The 19,551-nt window shown below is 34.0% G+C and overlaps 2 protein-coding genes across 5 annotated transcripts; one reads left to right on the top strand and one right to left on the bottom strand.

Annotated features, from left to right (window-relative positions):
- Positions 1–220: 220 nt before the first annotated feature.
- LOC122319328 (protein ALTERED PHOSPHATE STARVATION RESPONSE 1-like) lies at positions 221–5,257 on the bottom strand. Of its 3 annotated transcripts, none has more exons than XM_043137352.1 (5): positions 5,101–5,257; positions 2,527–3,764; positions 1,856–2,067; positions 1,521–1,744; positions 221–1,121 (listed from the first exon to the last, which is right to left on the bottom strand). In XM_043137352.1, the coding sequence occupies exons 2-5, from the start codon at positions 3,650–3,652 to the stop codon at positions 389–391; spliced, it is 2,295 nt and encodes a 764-aa protein (XP_042993286.1). In that variant the 5' UTR covers positions 3,653–3,764; positions 5,101–5,257; the 3' UTR covers positions 221–388. The 3 variants fall into 3 exon arrangements, with proteins under 3 accessions (XP_042993286.1, XP_042993288.1, XP_042993287.1); XM_043137354.1 differs by having other exon boundaries at positions 2,527–3,801; positions 5,101–5,219; XM_043137353.1 differs by having other exon boundaries at positions 2,527–3,924; positions 5,101–5,176.
- A 4,330-nt stretch (positions 5,258–9,587) lies between these two features.
- Positions 9,588–19,311, top strand: LOC122274320 (putative inactive cadmium/zinc-transporting ATPase HMA3). Of its 2 annotated transcripts, XM_043083358.1 has the most exons (10): positions 9,588–9,983; positions 10,229–10,451; positions 11,743–12,000; positions 14,658–14,755; positions 14,888–15,143; positions 15,270–15,407; positions 15,522–15,849; positions 16,244–16,449; positions 16,623–16,819; positions 17,622–19,311. In XM_043083358.1, the coding sequence occupies exons 2-10, from the start codon at positions 10,247–10,249 to the stop codon at positions 19,023–19,025; spliced, it is 3,090 nt and encodes a 1,029-aa protein (XP_042939292.1). In that variant the 5' UTR covers positions 9,588–9,983; positions 10,229–10,246; the 3' UTR covers positions 19,026–19,311. The 2 variants fall into 2 exon arrangements, with proteins under 2 accessions (XP_042939292.1, XP_042939293.1); XM_043083359.1 differs by lacking the exon at positions 11,743–12,000.
- The last annotated feature ends 240 nt before the right edge of the window (positions 19,312–19,551 follow it).

The raw sequence follows: 19,551 nt of genomic DNA, 5'->3' as shown, positions 1-19,551 counted from the left end.
TTTCTACCTATCAGAACAAAAATGAGTGCAACATGAAAAGTTTTTCTGCACTTCTATCTGATCATTTGACTGAATGTCGCAGAAGTGGATCTATTGAAAAAAACTTTCAAAATGATACAGCCTACAATGCTTTTTTGTACAAACATTTCTCTTTTTAGGTGCTTCTCAGTAAGTGATATTTAAATCATTCAAAATGGCACATCAGTTATGGTGACCAGACTGATAAAATTTAAGATAAAGAATAACATTTTTCTTTATTTTCTCAAGAAAATAAATAGGAGAGATGTGATGCTAGTCACTCTATGATACCTTACGGCAAAATTAAAAAGTTAAATTTCTCATATTACATCGATACACAATTATTCAAAATACGCAACAAAATTATATGTTACATTTCGGTGCCACTCGAACTGTGTAGCCTCTTGGTATTCTCCCATTGCTTAACGAGTTCTTCGTATTTCTCAGCAGAATTGATTGAGAATTCTGTCAGTGAGGTCATAGCAACTGACATTCCAGCACAAAGCACCCTAATTGCAACTTCAGCCATTTTCTCGGCAGTCATTCCTTCTTCAACCTGACCAACCTCCACCATTTTCATATTCCCTTCGGATTCATCCAATGACCCAACACCATATCTCTTTGATCCAAATGGTGTACGACGAGAATCCTCCCTTTGCTGCTGAGCATAGAGAGACCCCATCCCAGCTGCAAAAAAGTCAAGTCCATCAAGCACTGGTGTTTCTCGGATGTCAGTGAAGATTTTCAACCATTGGATGCAAAGTCCAAATATTGGAAGGGTTCCGCTGGACCGGCGAGGAGAGAAAGGTGCTTTTGAATTGTCAGGTTCAGACCGGACACACCGGAGTAGCCAGCCAGTTAGGGCATGCACATAGGATCGTTGAGAAGTGATCCATGACTCAAAACAGACATGCCAATTCCTAAGTTCTTTCTCAAGATTGGCAGCTGAACGGGCCAGCCTGTGAGGCTCAGTTAATGACATGTAATAGTGCTTTTTCGCATCTATTTTTGAAGGCATTCCTGCTAGTAAAAGCTTGGCTTCGTCTAATGTCCGCTTCTGTGATTGATGACACTCTGCCATTACTTTCCACATCCTTGCCAACCTGAAATTCACCGATATACACACCCATCAGAAAAGTGTAAAGAAAAAAAGTCCTGCCAGATTTAATACCCATATCTATATTTGAGTAAAATGTTAGTATGAAAGTTTTAAAAATGTCAATATGAATCCAAAGGGAAGAGAAATAAAAATTGAAATTGACTGTGGGTAAGAAAAAGCACAAGTATCAGACTCTTTAGGGTGAAAATGTTTATCATTATCATAACTGTTAAAAGAATTATATGTCAATATGAACGCTCCATTCATGATAAGAAAGTATTTGCTAAAAAGTGACTGCAGGGGGAGCAATTAGTGGAATCAATCTCTCATAGACGGTAAACAGCAGCTTTGCATGGCAGGGAATGATTTCATATGCTACATAATAAAACGACGATGAGATTACCCTTGTGCTAATTCAAGAAGTTGAGGCTGCAATTCTTCATCCCTTAGAGCTTCGATTCTCTTTGAAATAGCTTCAACTGAGTGTATCGAAACCTTTATCTGGGTATGTAGATCTCTGATGGCTACCCTTGTTTTATCAATTGCAGTGGGGTCGTCTCCCCTGATGTCTTGGTTCCTGAGATGCATACGTTTCTTGTCATAAGCAATTCGAACCTTTTCGCTAGACTGTTCATGAAAATGGCAAAGACCATCTGTCAGATTCCCTTGCTACTCCAAGAACCCAATAATTAACCTGGTGAACTAGAGTATTTGTGAGTGGAAGTTTAGAAGTATTACCTTGACTTCCTCATAGAGTTTCTTCTCCCAAGCATATAATCTGTCCAATGTTGATTGGTGACTACCTGAACACAAGCAAGATTCCTCCGAATAGTCACTACTGCTTTCATATCCTTCGTCTCTAGAACTCGAAGAATTAACTAAAAATCTTGATGAGGACGAACGAGATGAAGCTGAGCGGAATAAAGCGACTGGGTTCAACATTTTCAAGGCTGCAAAAATTACAAAATAAAAGTAAATACCCTAAATTGGTTTCCTGAAAATTTAAGTAGATATAAAGCAAAACCAGAAGTATATATCCTTGGATGAAGATTCCGCAACTCCAAGTCAATTTGGCATACAAGAAAGCTATTGAGACTAATATCTGTAAAGCAAAACAGTAATTAAGTTTAATATCTAATGGAGATTCACCTATTTGATGTTGATTGGCATACAAGAAATAATATATCTTCAAAACCCATAGCTTCAGTCGGTTGGTGCAAAGGGGAACTAGGTCCACAATACTTCATTGTTGTCCAATTGCACACATCAATTGAATGTAATAACATATAACTTTCTAAAAACCAGATTGCAAATGGAAAAAAAATGTGCATAGGTGCAGAATAAAAGGCAGGAGCCTCAACAAAGTACAGGCAGAGCAAAGAAGAATAGTTTGTGTAACTATTTCATACGTGTGAGTTCATTGTTGGTTGATGCATAATGAGCTCTGCTAGCCTCCAACAATGCCGAAACCTCATTGGCTGAATTGCAAACAATCATGAATTGAGTTTCAATATCCTTGACAACTTCTGTCATGCTTGTTGGCCTGCGGTTCACATAAACAGTAAAACCTGGAGTTTCTTCCTTGGCTTCTTGATCTCCGATTGCCATTTCTTGATTGTTAATTTCAACTTTTCCCGTGGTTTGAGCTTTTGATACATTCATGCTTGCACAATGCGATTGTAAGCCTGCCTCCTGATGCTCAGTTTCAGTTTCACCATCTATTTCTTCCTCATCATCTTCATCTTCATCTTCATCCTCATCCTCATCCTCATCGATGTCTTCAACAATTCCTTCTCTTGGGAAATTTATATCAGGTTTAGTTCTTTCATCGGTCAGGTTTACCTTATAATCAGATTCTTCGTGTTCAGTTTCTTCTTCTAATTCTGGAATCCCTTCTTCTTCTCGGACCTGCCTTAAACCTCTAATATCATCATACATGACTGTATGATCAAGATTACTACGTGTCTGGTAGCCATAGTAGTCCAATGATGAAAAAGGATTCCAAAAGAAATCCCATTGGGATGTTTGAGGTGGAGATGGAGGAATATTGGGTCCATTGTTAGGGGAATAAGAGAAGAATGAAGAACTCATGGATTGTGTCCCAAAAAAGCCATCAATGCCATAGGCGTGCATTGGAGAGTAAGTTTCAACTCGGACAGTCTCTGGTGATTGAGGTCTCTCCTCAACAAACACAGCTGGCTCCCCACCCGGTCTTAGGTAATTTATTTTCAAACATGAATTAGGCTGAGACTGAATTGGTGTTGATGATAAGGTTTTGGATGATATAGTGATGAAACCAGGACTGGATTTCTTTACAGGTGGGGTTATGAATGAATCTAATAAGAACTCACGAGGCTCTTCCCCTTCGATATAATCATGAAGAGCAGCTGAAACTCTTTTTAAGGACTGAATATAGGCTATGTGTCCAGAGGCAAATCGACTTCTCTGCTCAACAGCCTCTTTGATCAATCTCTTTCGATCTTTACAAAGCTGAACTGCCTCTTCATCATCCAGCTTTGACGTGGAACATCCCATCTCCCACTTTTGATTTCCCTCTTCACTCAGGAATTCTTTAGGCTCGAACTGAAATGGAAATTAAAGTGGTATCCTTGTGTAGTTCTCTTCGGATTCATAAGGATTTCCCAGGCTGTTTGAAGGGAAGGGAAGTTTAGTAACTCTAAAACCTTAGGGGGCAAGAAACAGAAGCAGAAGCAGGAGGAGAGGATGTCATGAGAGTCATGCTCAAAGCAGCTAGTTTGAAGAATTTTTCACATCCAACAACTTCAAAAGCCTTGATGCTTTTCTTTCTTATCAAGTCAGAAATATGTTGAGAGCAATCTAAAGTTAGACAATAGAAGGAAGAAAGGAGATTCTTTTGGGCCTTCTCTATGAATTCTCCACAAACTCAAGAACCCAATTAGTTTTTTTTTTTTTTTTTTTTCAGATATACTAGCCACGAGATCTTTTTAGAAAATAAAGAAAGAAATTTAATTTGTCGAAGGAATGAAAGAAATGGCGGAACTTTTGACCAAGAAGTCATTTGCAAAACAACCAGCTAAAGCTCAAAGCGGTGACTAAATTTGTTCAGCAATGTTCGGGTTTAAGTAAATAAACTTTAGGTTAACATTTTTCTTTAAAGTTCTTTTTTTCAGAAAGACTTTCGGTTGAATTGACAAAAAAAGGTGATGGAAAATCATCAAAATTACAGGCTTTGTTACTCATTAAACAGGCCCAAAAAACCTAGAAATATATATATAACCTGAATGTTAATGGAGATTAACAAGAAGTAGATGATTGCGAAAATAATATCGGTATAAGAAAGTAAAAGATGTTCTTTGGGTAGTATGATGACAACCAATTCCCAACGGCAAGAGGTCACACCAAAAGAAGATAAAGGTTTAAAGTGGAGAGAAAAATAGATGCACAAAAAGAAAGGGACACTAATGGGCTGTGTTCACCATGTGAACTCTGCAACTGCCCTAACCCAGAACTGAAAAATAGTGGAAATTTTAATTAAAATTTGGCATTGATGTAATTAAAATAAATAAATTTGTCGATGAAAATGGTCTTTAAAGATAAAATAAAAGACACCATAGCAGAAAGCCAGTTTCAAAATGGAAATTAATATACGATAATATTCCAAGAAGATGAAAATTAGACTCGATTAGCATAAAAAACTGGACCCTTGTCAAAAACCAAACAACTCTGCCCATAGTTGGCCTCGTATGAACAGGTACTAAGAGACGAAGACGAAGAAGAAGAAGAAGAAGAAAGGGGGAGGAGATATTTAAAAAACGAAAATCCATTTGGAAAATACTATCATCTTGCTGGAAAATGAAGAAATTGAAGAGGAAGAAGAGCTTCATACAACAGCCAAACAAATTAAGCAACGAAAGAAAAGGACGTTTTGGAATGATTAAGGAAATTGTACAGTAAATCGGAAAACATAAAGCTTGTGAATGGACTTTAGTGGAGAAGCATACCTGCTAATTATTGCGGGCGGGGAATAAGACGGTGGAGTTTTGATCACAGAGACACGGAGAGACAGAACAGAGAGAGACGTTGAGAAAAGCAACGGTCAAAATTAGGAGCAAAATTTAAAGTTGGAAGGTTGGAGAGCTAAATAAAGGCAGCAGAGGATGGAGAACAGAGAATATAATAAAATATGACTGGTCGTAGTTTTTACCCTTCATGATCCCCATAATTTCATGACTGCCACCCCGACACAATTATCCGTTTCTACTCAAATGACCATGATGTCCATAATTGATTGATGATTTCGTACCTTGGGAGTTCACAGATATTCTCGTTATAATCTCTGCTCAGTTTAGTTGGTTTGTTTTTGTCAGTTACCCAACTACCCATTAGTCAGTCCGTTATAAATGCTAGGCTAAATTATTATAAAATATTTTATATTTAAGTATTATCAGTGTTACACACAGCCGTATAGTAGATAAATATCATAATTTTTTTTAAAAAAAATGAAATGCATATTTAAAAATTTATTTTTTTATCATATAAGTCGTATATTTGTTTACTTTTTTAAAAAAATTATGTAATATTTTTATATTCTACGATTATAAATATTATTTTTATTAAATATATCAATTCTTTCAATCTTATCCATTACTTTTACTTAATATTCATAATTCTTGTAAGATCGATTTTTTTGCCCATTCAACATTTATTTTTATTTTTTATTTTTCAAAAGGAAAGGAGATATTGGTAATTGGGTCTCTAATCTTAAAGGGTATAAAATCAAGAAAGGAATTTTTAAAAAGCAAAAGAAAGACGGAAAGTAAAGGAAGAGTGAAGGAAACGGAACCCCACTAAAGCGGCACGATGCCCCCTGCATTATTTATTCTTAAATATCGATTACACCCTACTTATTCAAGAAAGTTTCTTTTCTTGACAGGCAAGTTGGGCCAGATTATTAGCACTGTGGGCTAGTTATTTGGGTCGAGTGGTTTTAGACTGTAACTGCGGGCCGAGAGGGGAGGATGGTGATTCAATTTCTTTGGATCAGATTGAGCATCTGTGGATCCATAAAGTTTGGACAAAGGCAACATTCTTAGTGGGCTGATATTTATCCACTCTATTCTAAGGATGTTCGGGGTCGACTGTCGAGCCCCATAATTTATAAATTAAACGATTTTTATTTCTTTAATGGGGAAATTATAATGTCTGTCCAGAAAATTAAATGTATTTATTATTATTGAATGATTTTTTATTAAATGATTATTTATCATTTAATAATAATAAATATATTACATATTATATAGTGAGATAAAAATAAGATAGAAGTATAGTACTGTATAGTATTATTCTAAATTTTCTGTTTAAGATTTTATCTTATGAGTAATGTTAGATACATTTATAGAGCTTGCAAGACCTGCATATTCTTTTTGAAAAGAAATTGGGTCTATTATTAAAAAAAATTATTTCATTCGAATCCTAAATTTATTACTTTTTTCAAATAAAGTGCACAAAACTTACATTTTCTATAACTACAAATATCATATTAATTAAAATCTATAATTTAATTTATTATGAAGGTTGAAAATCATTAGAAAATACTATAAGCAGAAGGCCCATTTTCTATATATTTATTTATTTGTAGACATTAGCTTTCTATCTCAGCTTTGCGCATGCTTCGAGTGACTTTTAGCCTTGGGGCATGCCAAATATCTTTATTTTGATAGTAAAAAAATGTTATATGATATATTAGATCATTTTAGAATATAAATAATTTTATAATTAAATATATCACATTAAATTATATTAATTTATAAATTTATTTTTTTTTAAATATTTTTACCTCTTAAGAAATTTTTCTAAGATTTAATTAGAGGCTAGCTCGTCATCACTTCCAATAATTACACATCTCATGACTAAAAATAGGGAGGAAGATTACGTCATTAACTTCAGAATGAATTAATTAATTAGTTCTCAAAATAGCACTCCTAGTCCTAGCTAGCTACCAATCTTGCACGACACGTCGACAAGTACGACAATGCATGCGTGCACCTTTCCGGCTTTAAAAAAAAAAAAAAAGAGGGAAAAATCCCCAGACGATCTACTTTTAAGAAGCACTTCCTACCAATCTTTGCACGAAAACGACAACATGCACGTGAAACTTTCCAGCGAAAGGAAAGCCACCCCTCCCCCCCCCTCCCCCCAAAAAACCAAAATAAAATAAAATGGTGCCCTTCCCAATATCTCCCACTACTCTCGATCACAATCCATGCCCCAACTCCCCCAATCAAATCTATATTTGGTTTGCAACAATCATCGTCGAGTCGACCAATATGCGTATCTGAGAATTATTTTTGTAACAAATAATCAATTACAAATAAATATTTGTGTTCTTGTTGTAAGGCATGCAATAATGCATACTGCATGATCATCTTCGCATGCACCCTTCCTACACGTATTAATGATGCGCATGCAAAGATTAATGTGGCTTGCTGACACTAGCCCACTAACGTTTTTCTACGTACCGCTCTTTATATATCGACATTAATTTTTTTGTGACTTTAAAAGAGCACCATATATACGAATTCCACCCATGCACCCATAAACATCACATCGCCCATGCACGCCCAGTTTCAAGACTAGATCACCATTCAAATTAAGGGCTTCATGATCATGCTTCTCTTTTGTAGCATTAATACATGAGTTTGATGCTCTACAACGATGACCGCAATTGAGATGATCTTACAATAACAATTAAACATTGATTGGATTGTATCAATAATCACTCGATCGAGCGGTGACATGCATCTTCTCAATTAATTCACACCGTCATTCAGGCATTTTCCCTTTTTGATCATATGCATATCCGATGCATGAGTACTGATGAGAACCTGGCCAGCCTACGCTTAATTACCAAAAATGGTATATATATGCGAATGTTTTACTGCATGGTCTATATATATACACATCCATAAAAATATATATATATATATATGCAGCAATGATTCAGGCATTAATGGAGCACATATAAATATATATATAATTTTATGAGCCCTAAACCCTACGCGACACTTAATTTTGGTCAATATTCTCCGGCCGCTAACATGAGCAGAATATATAATATGCTGCGCGCTCCCCGGCGGCCAGTCTCGTCGTCTTCAAGGTTGGGTCTTATATATGGTGAAATTAAGTTGGCTTTAATTGAAATCCTTATGAAAATTGACATATTTCTGATGTAAATACCTTCACAAATATATATATTTTTTCGCAAATATATATGTAAATACCTTCGCAAAAGAAAATACAATCAGATATTTGTAAATTCATTGGCTACTTTCACAAAACTTTAATTAGCTCAACGAAAAATCAGTACTTTATGTGTCACATTAAATGAACGGATGATATTTTTTTGTACGGATAATATCTACTAGTTATAATTTATTCATCTGATCAATTTATAATTAACTTACAAACAAACGCATGTCAATATATAATATGCAGACTTTCTTTAACTTGATCTGAGTCAAGCTGATCTTAAATTAAAAAGTAATCTTAGATACAATTTTAAAACGTGGAAGTTTCGCATACTTTCTTTGAAAAAAAATAAAAAAGGTGTACAAGTTCCGTGCATTCTCTTTAAAACAAAAAAATAGATTTTTCATGTCATGAGTCAATCCTAAATTTATCTACTTTTTTCAAATAGAATATGCAGTGTTTGAACATTCTTATAAGACTGTAAATATCATTTATTTAAAATAAAATGATACAAAATATTAATTAGGAATTAACTTTGAAAGAAATTCTATAAAATTCTATAACTATTTACATATATAAGAGATGGGCTACAACCACAAATATACCTTAAAAAAATAAATATACAAACTGACTTGATTTTATATGATATCTTATATTTATTACTGTTTCAATAAAGACACAAAACGCATGTAGCATTTTAAAATGCCGACCAGAACTGTCCCGAGCGGTACAGTGGCCAATTTCATGAGAATCAAATACTAGTGCAATAGCAACTTCGTGTAAAATAATAATTACGTGGTGGCCGCAACTCAGAATTAAAAAAACTAGTAGATCATGATCATCATGACCATGCATGCGTGGGATTTAATTAATTAATAACTTAATCAATAGAAGTTTTTAATTTTCTTTTCTGAAACTCTTTTGGATAACGTATAACCAAAAAATGTTGTATATATATTTTGATATTACACAAAGTTCAATAATAATATTAATAAAAAGAAAAGTAAAGAGTGAAATTAAGCCAATGAATTGAGAAAAAAAAGTACAAAAGAGAGAAAAAATGTGGACAATAATGAACTCAGATAGAGATATACAAGAAGAGTAAGTGCATGCATGCATGCATGCTAATGGAGATAAAAGTAAATGTAAATATAATATTCCCATACGCTTTAGCACCAACGGAACATATGCCTGCTAAAGTGCTGGCCGGCCTTTTCTATAATAAGCAACAAGCTGCATTTTACTGATTTCCATAAGGTCTCAGATCATATGGACTCCATTATCTCTGCCCCGGCCTCGTCCACAACGGCCACTATCTATCCCCTGCATGAAAATCCACCTTTACACTTCAAACTTCAAACTTCAAAGTATATTTCGGTTTCCGGTCCGATTTAAAGCCATTTTCAACCACTTTTCATGATCATGTAAATTCCTTTCTTAACCTGCCTTCTCTTCTACTTAATTAAAACCTGGAGCCTCTCTTCTTCGTGATGCTCCCCGCTTAAGTTCTAGTACTACTACTCCCAGTCCCAGAAGCATGATCTGATCTCCATTATATTTTGTAGCTGTTTCTCTAAAAGCTCTTCTCGATCTGGGTCATCTTTTAGATTGTATTTCCTAGAACTTGTATATACAGGTAGCTCTTAGATAGTTTTCCCCTTTTCTTTTCCCTGTTGATTTTGGTTGCCAGCTTTAATTGTTTTCGTACTTTGCTTCTTTTCTAACTTGCACCTCTCTATCTCTCTCTCACACACCACACACACGCAGAAATGGCAAATTTGAATTTTCATAACCCTGAAAGAAGGAAAAAAATACGTGATATATGCTGTTAATGAATTAGCAGTTTAATCAATTTAAAGAGACTTTTCTTTACGTTGGCAGAGCTTCGGAGAGAAAACTATGGCTTCCCGGGAAAAAAACATGACAGAGAAAAGGCTGCAGAAAAGCTACTTTGACGTGTTGGGTCTGTGCTGCTCGTCGGAGGTGCCTTTAATTGAGAACATACTTAAGCCTCTTGACGGTGTCATGGAGGTATCGGTCATCGTGCCATCAAGAACAGTCATCGTGGTTCATGACAATCTCCTCATTTCCCAGCTTCAAATTGGTAAGAGTTTTGAAGTTAATTTATTGTATCAACTATCATTTTTTCAAAATCTATTAATATTATAGTTAGAGTTTTGCTACATATAAGTATAGTGGTGTACTAATCTGTGTACCAATACTGATTTATTCATACTTAAAATTTAAATTAATACTGTTTTCAATAAAATTTACCTTTTGACTAATCATATCACATTAGTGCACAAATTAGTACATAATTGTGCTTGTAATTATATTTTTCTATTGAAAAATAGACTTACAAATAAATTAAGTCTTTTAATTAATAAATTATATTAATATAAAAAAACTTGTTCTATATCAAAATGTTTTATGCATCTTTCAATTTTTCTTATAAATCAAATCTATGTAGTTATGACTTAGTCATGATTTTATTAAAATTTTATGCTCAATTAATATAACTTTTGCTTCAATCTATCTATATGTGGTTTTCTTAATTAGTTTGGATTTTTTTTTAAATTTTAAAAAATTAACTTAATTTCTTAATTATAAGAAAGTTTTTGCTCCACTTGGAATTAATTGATATGCTTTTTACTTTGATGAATGAAAAGATACTCCAATTTTGTTAATATGCAAAAAGCTAAAGGGGCTGCTTTAACTTATCCTTTTTAATTTTAAACTACAAATTAAATTAGCCATATCAAAGATATATAATCTTTACAAAAGCCATTATATTATATATAATAAACATTATCTTTTTTATGACTTTTTGACGGATATTTAGAAATTATCTTTCTCTATAATATTCTTTTAACAATATTATTTCGTGAGTACTGTTTTATATATATATATATATATATATATATAATATCAAAGACTTTCCGTTCTCATGATAAATTTTAAAATAATATATGACCTTGGAGAGTGAATTAATTAATTAATAAAAATATATGGTGAAAGGCACGCTTTATGTTCCACGTTAAATAATTCGATATACAAAGAATTAGATCAACCAGCCCCTAGCTATAATTCTTTTCAATTTTTGAACTAATTAATCATAGGCCCTTTTATTTACAGTATATATAGCTATTTTATTTTAGAAAAATGATAATTACACTCATGATCAATGTGCAAGTGCCGTGCAATTATTTTAAAAAAAAGTGAATAAATACATAACTTATATTTTATTCTTTTTCAAAACGACTGCACGGCAATTGCTCACTCCAAGACTGTATATATATATACAACATTACTTTTAAGAATAGTGATCAAATTAATATATATATATATATATTTATATATATATATATATATATATATATATTTATATATGACAGTTAAAGCTCTAAACCAAGCAAGGATGGAAGCAAACGTGAGGGTATATGGGGAGGAGAATTACAAGAAAAAATGGCCAAGTCCATATGCAGTGGCCAGTGGTTCATTGCTTCTGTTATCATTATTGAAATATGTTTATCATCCACTCCAATGGCTGGCTGTTGGAGCTGTGGCTGTTGGTTTATTTCCAGTTGTGTTGAAAGGGATGGTGGCCATCCGCAATCTTAGGCTTGACATAAACATTCTTGTTTTGATTGCAGGTACGTACCTAATAATTATTGACTTTTTTTTTCTTTTAATATTATAATTAATTAATTAACTGCTTTATATATGTTTGTCGTGTATTTCTGAGGACATGCATAATTAATCTTCAGAAATTTTATTTTCTTTATAAAATAGAAAATAAAGAGAAGTCGTGAATACAATAATGTGCTAGTGATTGATACAATTATATGCTAATAATTATCATGTACATATTATTGTAAAAGAAAAATGTTTTAGTTGCAAAGATCTCGCACAAAAATTTACAAATACACAAACTGATCACGTTACGTTAGATTATAAAATTATTTTAATTGTAAAATAAATTTAATTATAAAATATTAATTTATAAATTTATTTTTATAAAATTTCTTTATGATGATAACAATTCTCATTGTAAAATGATATAATATTGCATCAAAGAGAATAAAATGGGATGTAGATAAACCATGTTTAACGTATCTTTTTTAAATGCATTTTTTTAGCAAATTAACTTAATTTGTTTGACTTTTTAGCAAATATATATTAATATATTAATAATCACTTTTTTTAATTATTAAATAAAAATATTTAAAAATAAATAAAATACATGAATGTGTAATGGTCGTAAAGATATTTTTAAAGGATTTTACTACATATAATCGTAATTGTACATTAATTTATGTACTAATACTAATTTATTCATATTTAAAATTTAAATTAATATTATTTTTAATAAAATTTACTTTTTAATCAATTACATCACATTAATACACAAATTAATATACAATTATACTTATAACTATATTTTTTTTCATTATCTACACCACACTTTATCGTTTTTGACTTTGAACGCCAATATTCTACCTGGAGCCCACACGGAGTACCGCCACTTTCCCTTGGCCCATGTAAGTAAAGATTCATTGACATCTATAAAAGGAGGCATTAATTATGCTTTGCACGTACACCAAGAGTTTTTGCACTTTTGTTCCCTGACATATATAAAAGTTTCATACAACCCTTTATAAAAAGAGAAATCATATCTTTATAGATAAAATATCAAAAACCACACACTATTAACCTTTTTTTTTTTTTTGTTTTTCATTTTTTTACCTTTTTGTTCTTCGTATCTTTTTTTTGTTTAGTGGTTAAGTAAAATGTTTTTCAATGACTTCGTAATTTTTATTTTATTTTTTTGAAGTATTTAAAGAGTTCAAAAAAATGTTTGAAAGAGAAATATAAAAAAAAAATACGAGTTTTGATATATACAAGTAAAATCGCATAATAATCTGTGTGCTAATACTGATTCCTTCATGTTCAAAATTTAAATTAGTATTATTTTTAATAAAATCTATTTTTTGATCAATCACATTATATTGATACACATATTATTATACAGTTATACTTGTAACTAGATTTTTTCAAAAAATATTAGTGGTGTCGGTGGAGACTCTGTGGGTGTAGCATCACATTTGTAAAAAAATAGATCCCACTAATAAAGCATAATCCTTTTTACATTTTTTTAAGGTGAGATCTACCTTTTTAACAAGGAACTTGTACAAGGTTTGTCTATTTGAAACCTGTACAAAACATATCTTTTTCGACAAGGGCAGCAGGGCCTGCAGATAGCTAGCTAGAAAGATCTATTCTCGCATTGATATAATTATTCTTAAATATTTTATTCTCAGAATATAAAATATTCTGAATTTCAAATTTTTATTCTTTTATTTAATTATTATAAATTTTTAAACTTTCAAACAGTTAAAATACCAAAAAAAAAAACCTATTATTTTTTTAATTTTTAAAATAAAAATTATATTAAAAATTTATTTTTACTTTTTAATATTTTCATTTAAATTTTTTCATGATATTCTTCCAAGTATTCAAACATTCAAAACGGGCCCCGAGTCTTTTTTGCTCTTAACATAGAAAAGTAGTACAGCCTGCAGGTCAAGAGTACATCTCAGTACCAATATTCAACAGTAAAATAAATGATCTAAATTATCAATTAGGGTTTATCATTATGGAGTCTGAGCACTGCAAACATATGATTATCATGCATGATGCATGTGAACAAAGAACGATGCGAACCGTGGATATTATTATTGCATATATAAAGCGAGGATGATGCTAGCTCATGAGTTGTGAGAAGTTACATTAATCCATGTCAACCACATCTATATATATATATATCATGTGTTATTGCTGGCTGTCATCGGGACTAGTCTTCAAAAGTGAGTGCATGGGATGATTAAAAAAAAAAAAAAAAGACATGTAGACAATGGTTGTTGTTTGTCACCAGATCAGACGTACGGCGCATGTATGGGAACATCTCGAAGGAGATGGATCGAAGAACCGAACATATGATATATTTGGTAATGGAGATCAGAAAACAAAAGAGAACTAAGAAATTAATTAAATGCATAATGCCTTGAAGGAACCGGTCCGATATTGTCGAAGAGACAACTAACTGAAAGGATGAAGATGTGGGCTTCAACGTCGAATTAACAGACATAGTCAACAGAATATCATGCACAGAAATCGAAATCATGCATTATGCATTGGCCTGATTAATCTTGATAAATAATCTGTTACAGTTTTTTCTAATTGGTGCTGTTCTTCTTCTTGTTGTTGTTGTAAGATGCTATCTAATTCAAAAGGTTTTATTTTTGGACAGTGATAGGGACACTCGCTCTGGAAGATTATTTGGAAGCCGGCACTATTGTCTTTCTTTTTACCATCGCAGAATGGCTCGAGTCAAGGGCAAGCCACAAGGTCACCCTTTTCCATCTCTGTCCACCATGTCCTTATTTAGAATCTAATATCATAATTAATAACTTGCATAAGATTTCCAGCAAACTAAAACAACTTCTCTCTTTTTATAATCTCCTGAATGTATGTACTCAGGCGAATGCAGTAATGTCGTCCTTGATGAGCATAGCCCCCCAGAAGGCAGTCATAGCTGAAACAGGAGAAGAGGTGGACGCTGATGAGGTGAAGTTGAACACTGTTCTCGCGGTTAAGGCCGGTGAAGTTATTCCCATTGACGGAATTGTTGTTGAAGGCCAATGCGAAGTCGATGAAAAAGCTCTAACTGGAGAGTCATTCCCTGTTTCCAAACAACAGGACTCTACTGTTTGGGCTGGTACCATAAATCTAAATGGTACCCACCCCCCCACAACCCAAAACCCCTTTTCTGATCTCTTGCATGATTATATTTTTTTCTGTTGCATGATTATATTTATCTGTTATTATTATCATGATCATTAATTTTTTTGGTTCTTTTCAGGTTATATTAGCGTCAAAACCTCTGCTCTAGCTGAAGAATGTGCGGCGGCCAAAATGGCAAAGCTTGTAGAAGAGGCACAGAATAGTAAATCCAGAACTCAGAGAATCATTGACAGATGTGCCAAGTTTTATACCCCAGGTTAAGCAAATTTCCTGTCCATATATATGTCGACTTCATATTATAGAAATTAGAAACAACTTGATGAAGAGAACATGTTTATAATAGAAACCAACTGGTAATGCTTTTTTGCAGCGGTTCTGATCATGTCAACATGTTTTTCTGTTGTACCGACTGCCTTAAAAGTAAAAGATCGTAACCATTGGTTTCATTTAGCATTGGTTGTTCTCGTAAGTGCCTGTCCTTGCGCACTTATCCTGTCTACACCAGTTGCAACTTTCTGCGCGCTTACCAAGGCTGCAACCTCTGGTCTTCTAATCAAAGGGGGTGACTATCTTGAAACTCTTGCCAAAATTAAGATAGTGGCATTTGACAAAACTGGCACAATAACAAGAGGTGAATTTGTGGTGACTGACTTTCAGTCTCTTCGAGATGATATTAGCTTGAACACATTGCTTTACTGGTAATTTTGACTGCTTTCTTTCCCTCCCCCACTCTTATCTTTTTCAGAACATTCAAGAGCACTATTTGATGTCATTTTTTATAAGTCGAATTAGTAATTTTCCTGTACCATTCAATATAAAGGCGGCAGCAGCCCGACGGATTTATAAGGAGCACTATCTAAAGTTTCTATTAGAGAAACCCCAGGAAATTATACTTTCTATTTTAAAATACCAAACTGATCATGTCTGAACAAGTTAAATAAGCCTAATTTTGAATGCTAGTTACATAATGCACTGTGTTGATTCAATTTTCATTGGGCCCAAATTCTTCATTTTGAGCATCTGCAGTTTATAATGGAAATGTTTACCTCGTGGGAGATTAACATAATTTGGTACCATTTCAACTTCCTGAAGGGTTTCGAGTATTGAGAGCAAGTCCAGTCATCCAATGGCAGCTGCACTCGTTGACCATGCAAGGTCACTTGCGATTCAGCCACTGCCTGAAAATGTGGTGGAGTTTCAAAATTTTCCCGGAGAAGGCATCCATGGAAAAATTGATGGGGATGATATTTACATTGGAAACAAAAAAATAGCTCTGAAAGCTGGGTGTGGAACAGCAGGTGATCTTCAAAACTATATGCCTGGACATCTTAGTTTCATGTACACTAGTGTAAGCTAGACGGTCTCGTAGCTTGGAGCAAAAATTGCACACTTTTTAAAGACATATAGTGTTATCTGTCTCCAAACATTCATTTCATTTCTGATCCTCCGATATTCAACTTTCTGGTTCCAGCCCTAGAAGGTGGTATGAACGAAGGAAAGACGATTGGGTACGTATACTCTGGAGCGACCCTAGCTGGAACTTTTTGTCTCTCCGATGCTTGTCGATCTGGGGTGTCGGAGACAATAAGGGAGCTGAATTTATTGGGCATTAAAACTGCTATGCTTACAGGAGACAGGCTTGCAGCAGCCATGCATGTACAAGAACAGGTGCACTTTCTAGCTCTAATTATAAATCTGCATATATATATTTTCTCCGGTTGCCATATATACTTCATCCGCCTAAGCTTTAGAGGGTCTACTGTTACTGTTTTTTTTTCCTTTTCTTTTTAAATTTTTTATGGTTACTGTTTTTAGAGAAGCTACAACTCCACGCTTTCTGATTGCATGTATTAATCTATTAATTATGATTCGAGCATCGGTCATTGAATTATACCTTGGGGTTAAAAAAAGGCGCACTAACTGTTGAGGTTTTAATACAGTAATTGATCAGAGGGTCATTCTGGGTTTACGGAATCCCAAAAGGCAAGTTTATTCCTGGGACAAAGATCAAATTTTTATATCATTTCGTAGTGAGGTACCATTAAGACAAATTAGGATTTAAAATGGCATGATTTCAAGAATTTTGAAGGAAACAGAACACAACCCTCAGATTTCCTTCTCAATCACAATCCCATAATTCTCTCCTCGATTACAGTAGTGCAATATACGGCATGCACCCCGATCGATTTGGGTTTTCAACCTCTTCGATCCTCTCAAATTTTCCTACAAATTTTAGCAGTGGTATCCAATTGAAACACCGTCAAATGCTGTGAGAAATGAAAATAAACTAAATTTAGATTCTTTGAAAAGCAGAACGTACGGTTTTTCCATTCAGGAGGTCATCAAATATTTATGTTATCTACTTTTATAGATGCGTTTGCCATCTGCCTAGGCTAATCAGGCTTTTTTTATTGAAAATTTGATGGAAAAGAGCTATAAATAATGGCATGCACCGTGCTTTTTTGAGCAGCTGGATCATCCTCTAGAAATAGTTCATGCAGAACTTCTTCCTGAAGATAAGGCAAGAATAATCAGAGAACTTAAAGAAGAAGGACCGACAGCAATGATTGGAGATGGTGTTAATGACGCCCCTGCATTGGCCACAGCTGATATCGGTATCTCAATGGGGATTTCAGGATCAGCTCTAGCAACTGAAACTGGGCAAGTGATTCTTATGTCGAACGACACTAGAAAGATACCGGAAGCCATCCAATTGGCAAGACAAGCTCACAGGAAAGTCGTTGTGAACATTTTTTTGTCAATGGCTACGAAGTCCGCCATCCTTGCTTTGGCCTTCGCTGGCCATCCACTTATTTGGGCTGCAGTTCTTGCTGACGTTGGGACATGTTTGCTAGTCATCCTCAATAGTATGCTGCTTTTGCGAGGTACCCGGAAACCCAGATCAGGGACATCAAGCAAATGTTACCGTGCGCAGCATACCCACAAACATGGAGGCAATGCCAGTAATGACAACTCTTCTCATCATCATGACCATCATCAACAAGATACCAACGACCATTGCTGCACTGACACCAAAGCTAAAATGGTTTCTCAGCCTCAAAATCTTCCTTCCAAGATGTGTGCTGCGAAGTGTCAGTCTCGCCCTTTAAACTCAAATTCATGTGGAAATAAGAAGCGCATGGATTTAAACAGCCAGAATATTGATGGATGTCAAACCAGTGAGGACTTAATTCACGAGGAAGAGCACTGCGATCATGGAAGCAATAATACGGCCATTCATTGTTTGGAGTCTCAGAAAATGCACAACGAAGGTAGTTCACGCCCTCACAACTTGGGATCATGTACAGAAGATAAATGCTCAAATTCGATGGGAAGGAAAGGTGATGGGCTCCATGAGACTAAACTGTGCAGCCACGTCATGCCTTTAGAAGGAAGATCACAAAAAGTGACAAATCATGTTGACCATTGCCACTCACAAAATTGTGGAAAGAACCATGTTGAGAACCAGAGTACTGCCAATGAAGAAGGAAAGATGGTGGTGTCTAGTTATAACCATGATGATCGGCACCAAATTCCAGGGGTTGATCATGATCTAGATCACTTGGATAAGAGCGGTAAAGATTACAATGCACCACTTCACACCACCGTTGAGATTGTGCCATGCAATGACAATACCGTGGAATCGAAGAATGTGCATACAGCTTTGGTGAAGAGAGAAATAAGTGGGCATTGTTGCAAGCCGTGCCATAGCAAGGATTGCATGGAATTGGCTATGCAGGCCTGTATCAGTTTGGAGAATAGAGAAATTGGCGGGTGTTGCAAGAGCCACATGAAGGAATGTTGTCATGGCAGGCATGGACATATTGGCCGGACCGACTTTGGTGGTGGATTATCAGAAATCATCACTGAATAAACCTTGCAGCTAGCTTTGAATTAGGCTAATTAGATTTCAGGGAGTTTTGATGAAAAGCATTAGCATTTGGTAAATATGACTATGCATGGGTTTAATTACCTCCATAAAAAAATAACAATGGGTTGTAACTTGTATGTATATATATATAGATAGATTTGTAGTAGTTAATTATATTCTTGGAACTAAAGCACAACTGCCTGCAGCTGAAAGGAGTTTGGTTATGAATATTAATTATGAGTTTTGTTATATATAATTATTTTTATATATTTTTTATGTATTTTATTAATATAATTGATTAAAATAATTATTTTATATTAAAAAAATAATACATCTAATATGATTAATGAAGTGCGTAAAAATATATAAAAATAATTATATATAAAATTTTTATTTACGTCATATTTTACGCTAAAAAAGGTATAATAATTCATGTATTGGAAGTCGATGGTCATCAATATCAGACGGGTTTTTGTCTATCCTAATTAGTTCTGATGACAGTCATGATGATGATGAGACACGGCCACTA

The sequence above is a fragment of the Carya illinoinensis genome, chromosome 8 (genome assembly GCF_018687715.1).
Source record: "Carya illinoinensis cultivar Pawnee chromosome 8, C.illinoinensisPawnee_v1, whole genome shotgun sequence".
Lineage (NCBI taxonomy): Eukaryota > Viridiplantae > Streptophyta > Magnoliopsida > Fagales > Juglandaceae > Carya > Carya illinoinensis.
Note: the sequence above shows the minus strand (reverse complement) of the source record. Positions and strands in the feature narration are given on the sequence as shown.

What these genes read in the sequence shown, in the direction of transcription:
- LOC122319328 (XM_043137352.1), bottom strand. Translation starts at nt 3,652, where the DNA reads ATGGGATGTTCCACGTCAAAGCTGGATGATGAAGAGGCAGTTCAGCTT. An exon ending in AACTCTATGAGGAAGTCAAG is followed by an intron (nt 1,745 to 1,855) that starts GTAATACTTCTA and finishes TTTCATGAACAG; the next exon opens with TCTAGCGAAAAGGTTCGAAT. An exon ending in CTTCTTGAATTAGCACAAGG is followed by an intron (nt 1,122 to 1,520) that starts GTAATCTCATCG and finishes GGTGAATTTCAG; the next exon opens with GTTGGCAAGGATGTGGAAAG.
- LOC122274320 (XM_043083358.1), top strand. Translation starts at nt 10,247, where the DNA reads ATGGCTTCCCGGGAAAAAAACATGACAGAGAAAAGGCTGCAGAAAAGC. An exon ending in TGCCAAGTTTTATACCCCAG is followed by an intron (nt 15,408 to 15,521) that starts GTTAAGCAAATT and finishes GCTTTTTTGCAG; the next exon opens with CGGTTCTGATCATGTCAACA. An exon ending in AGCTGGGTGTGGAACAGCAG is followed by an intron (nt 16,450 to 16,622) that starts GTGATCTTCAAA and finishes TTCTGGTTCCAG; the next exon opens with CCCTAGAAGGTGGTATGAAC.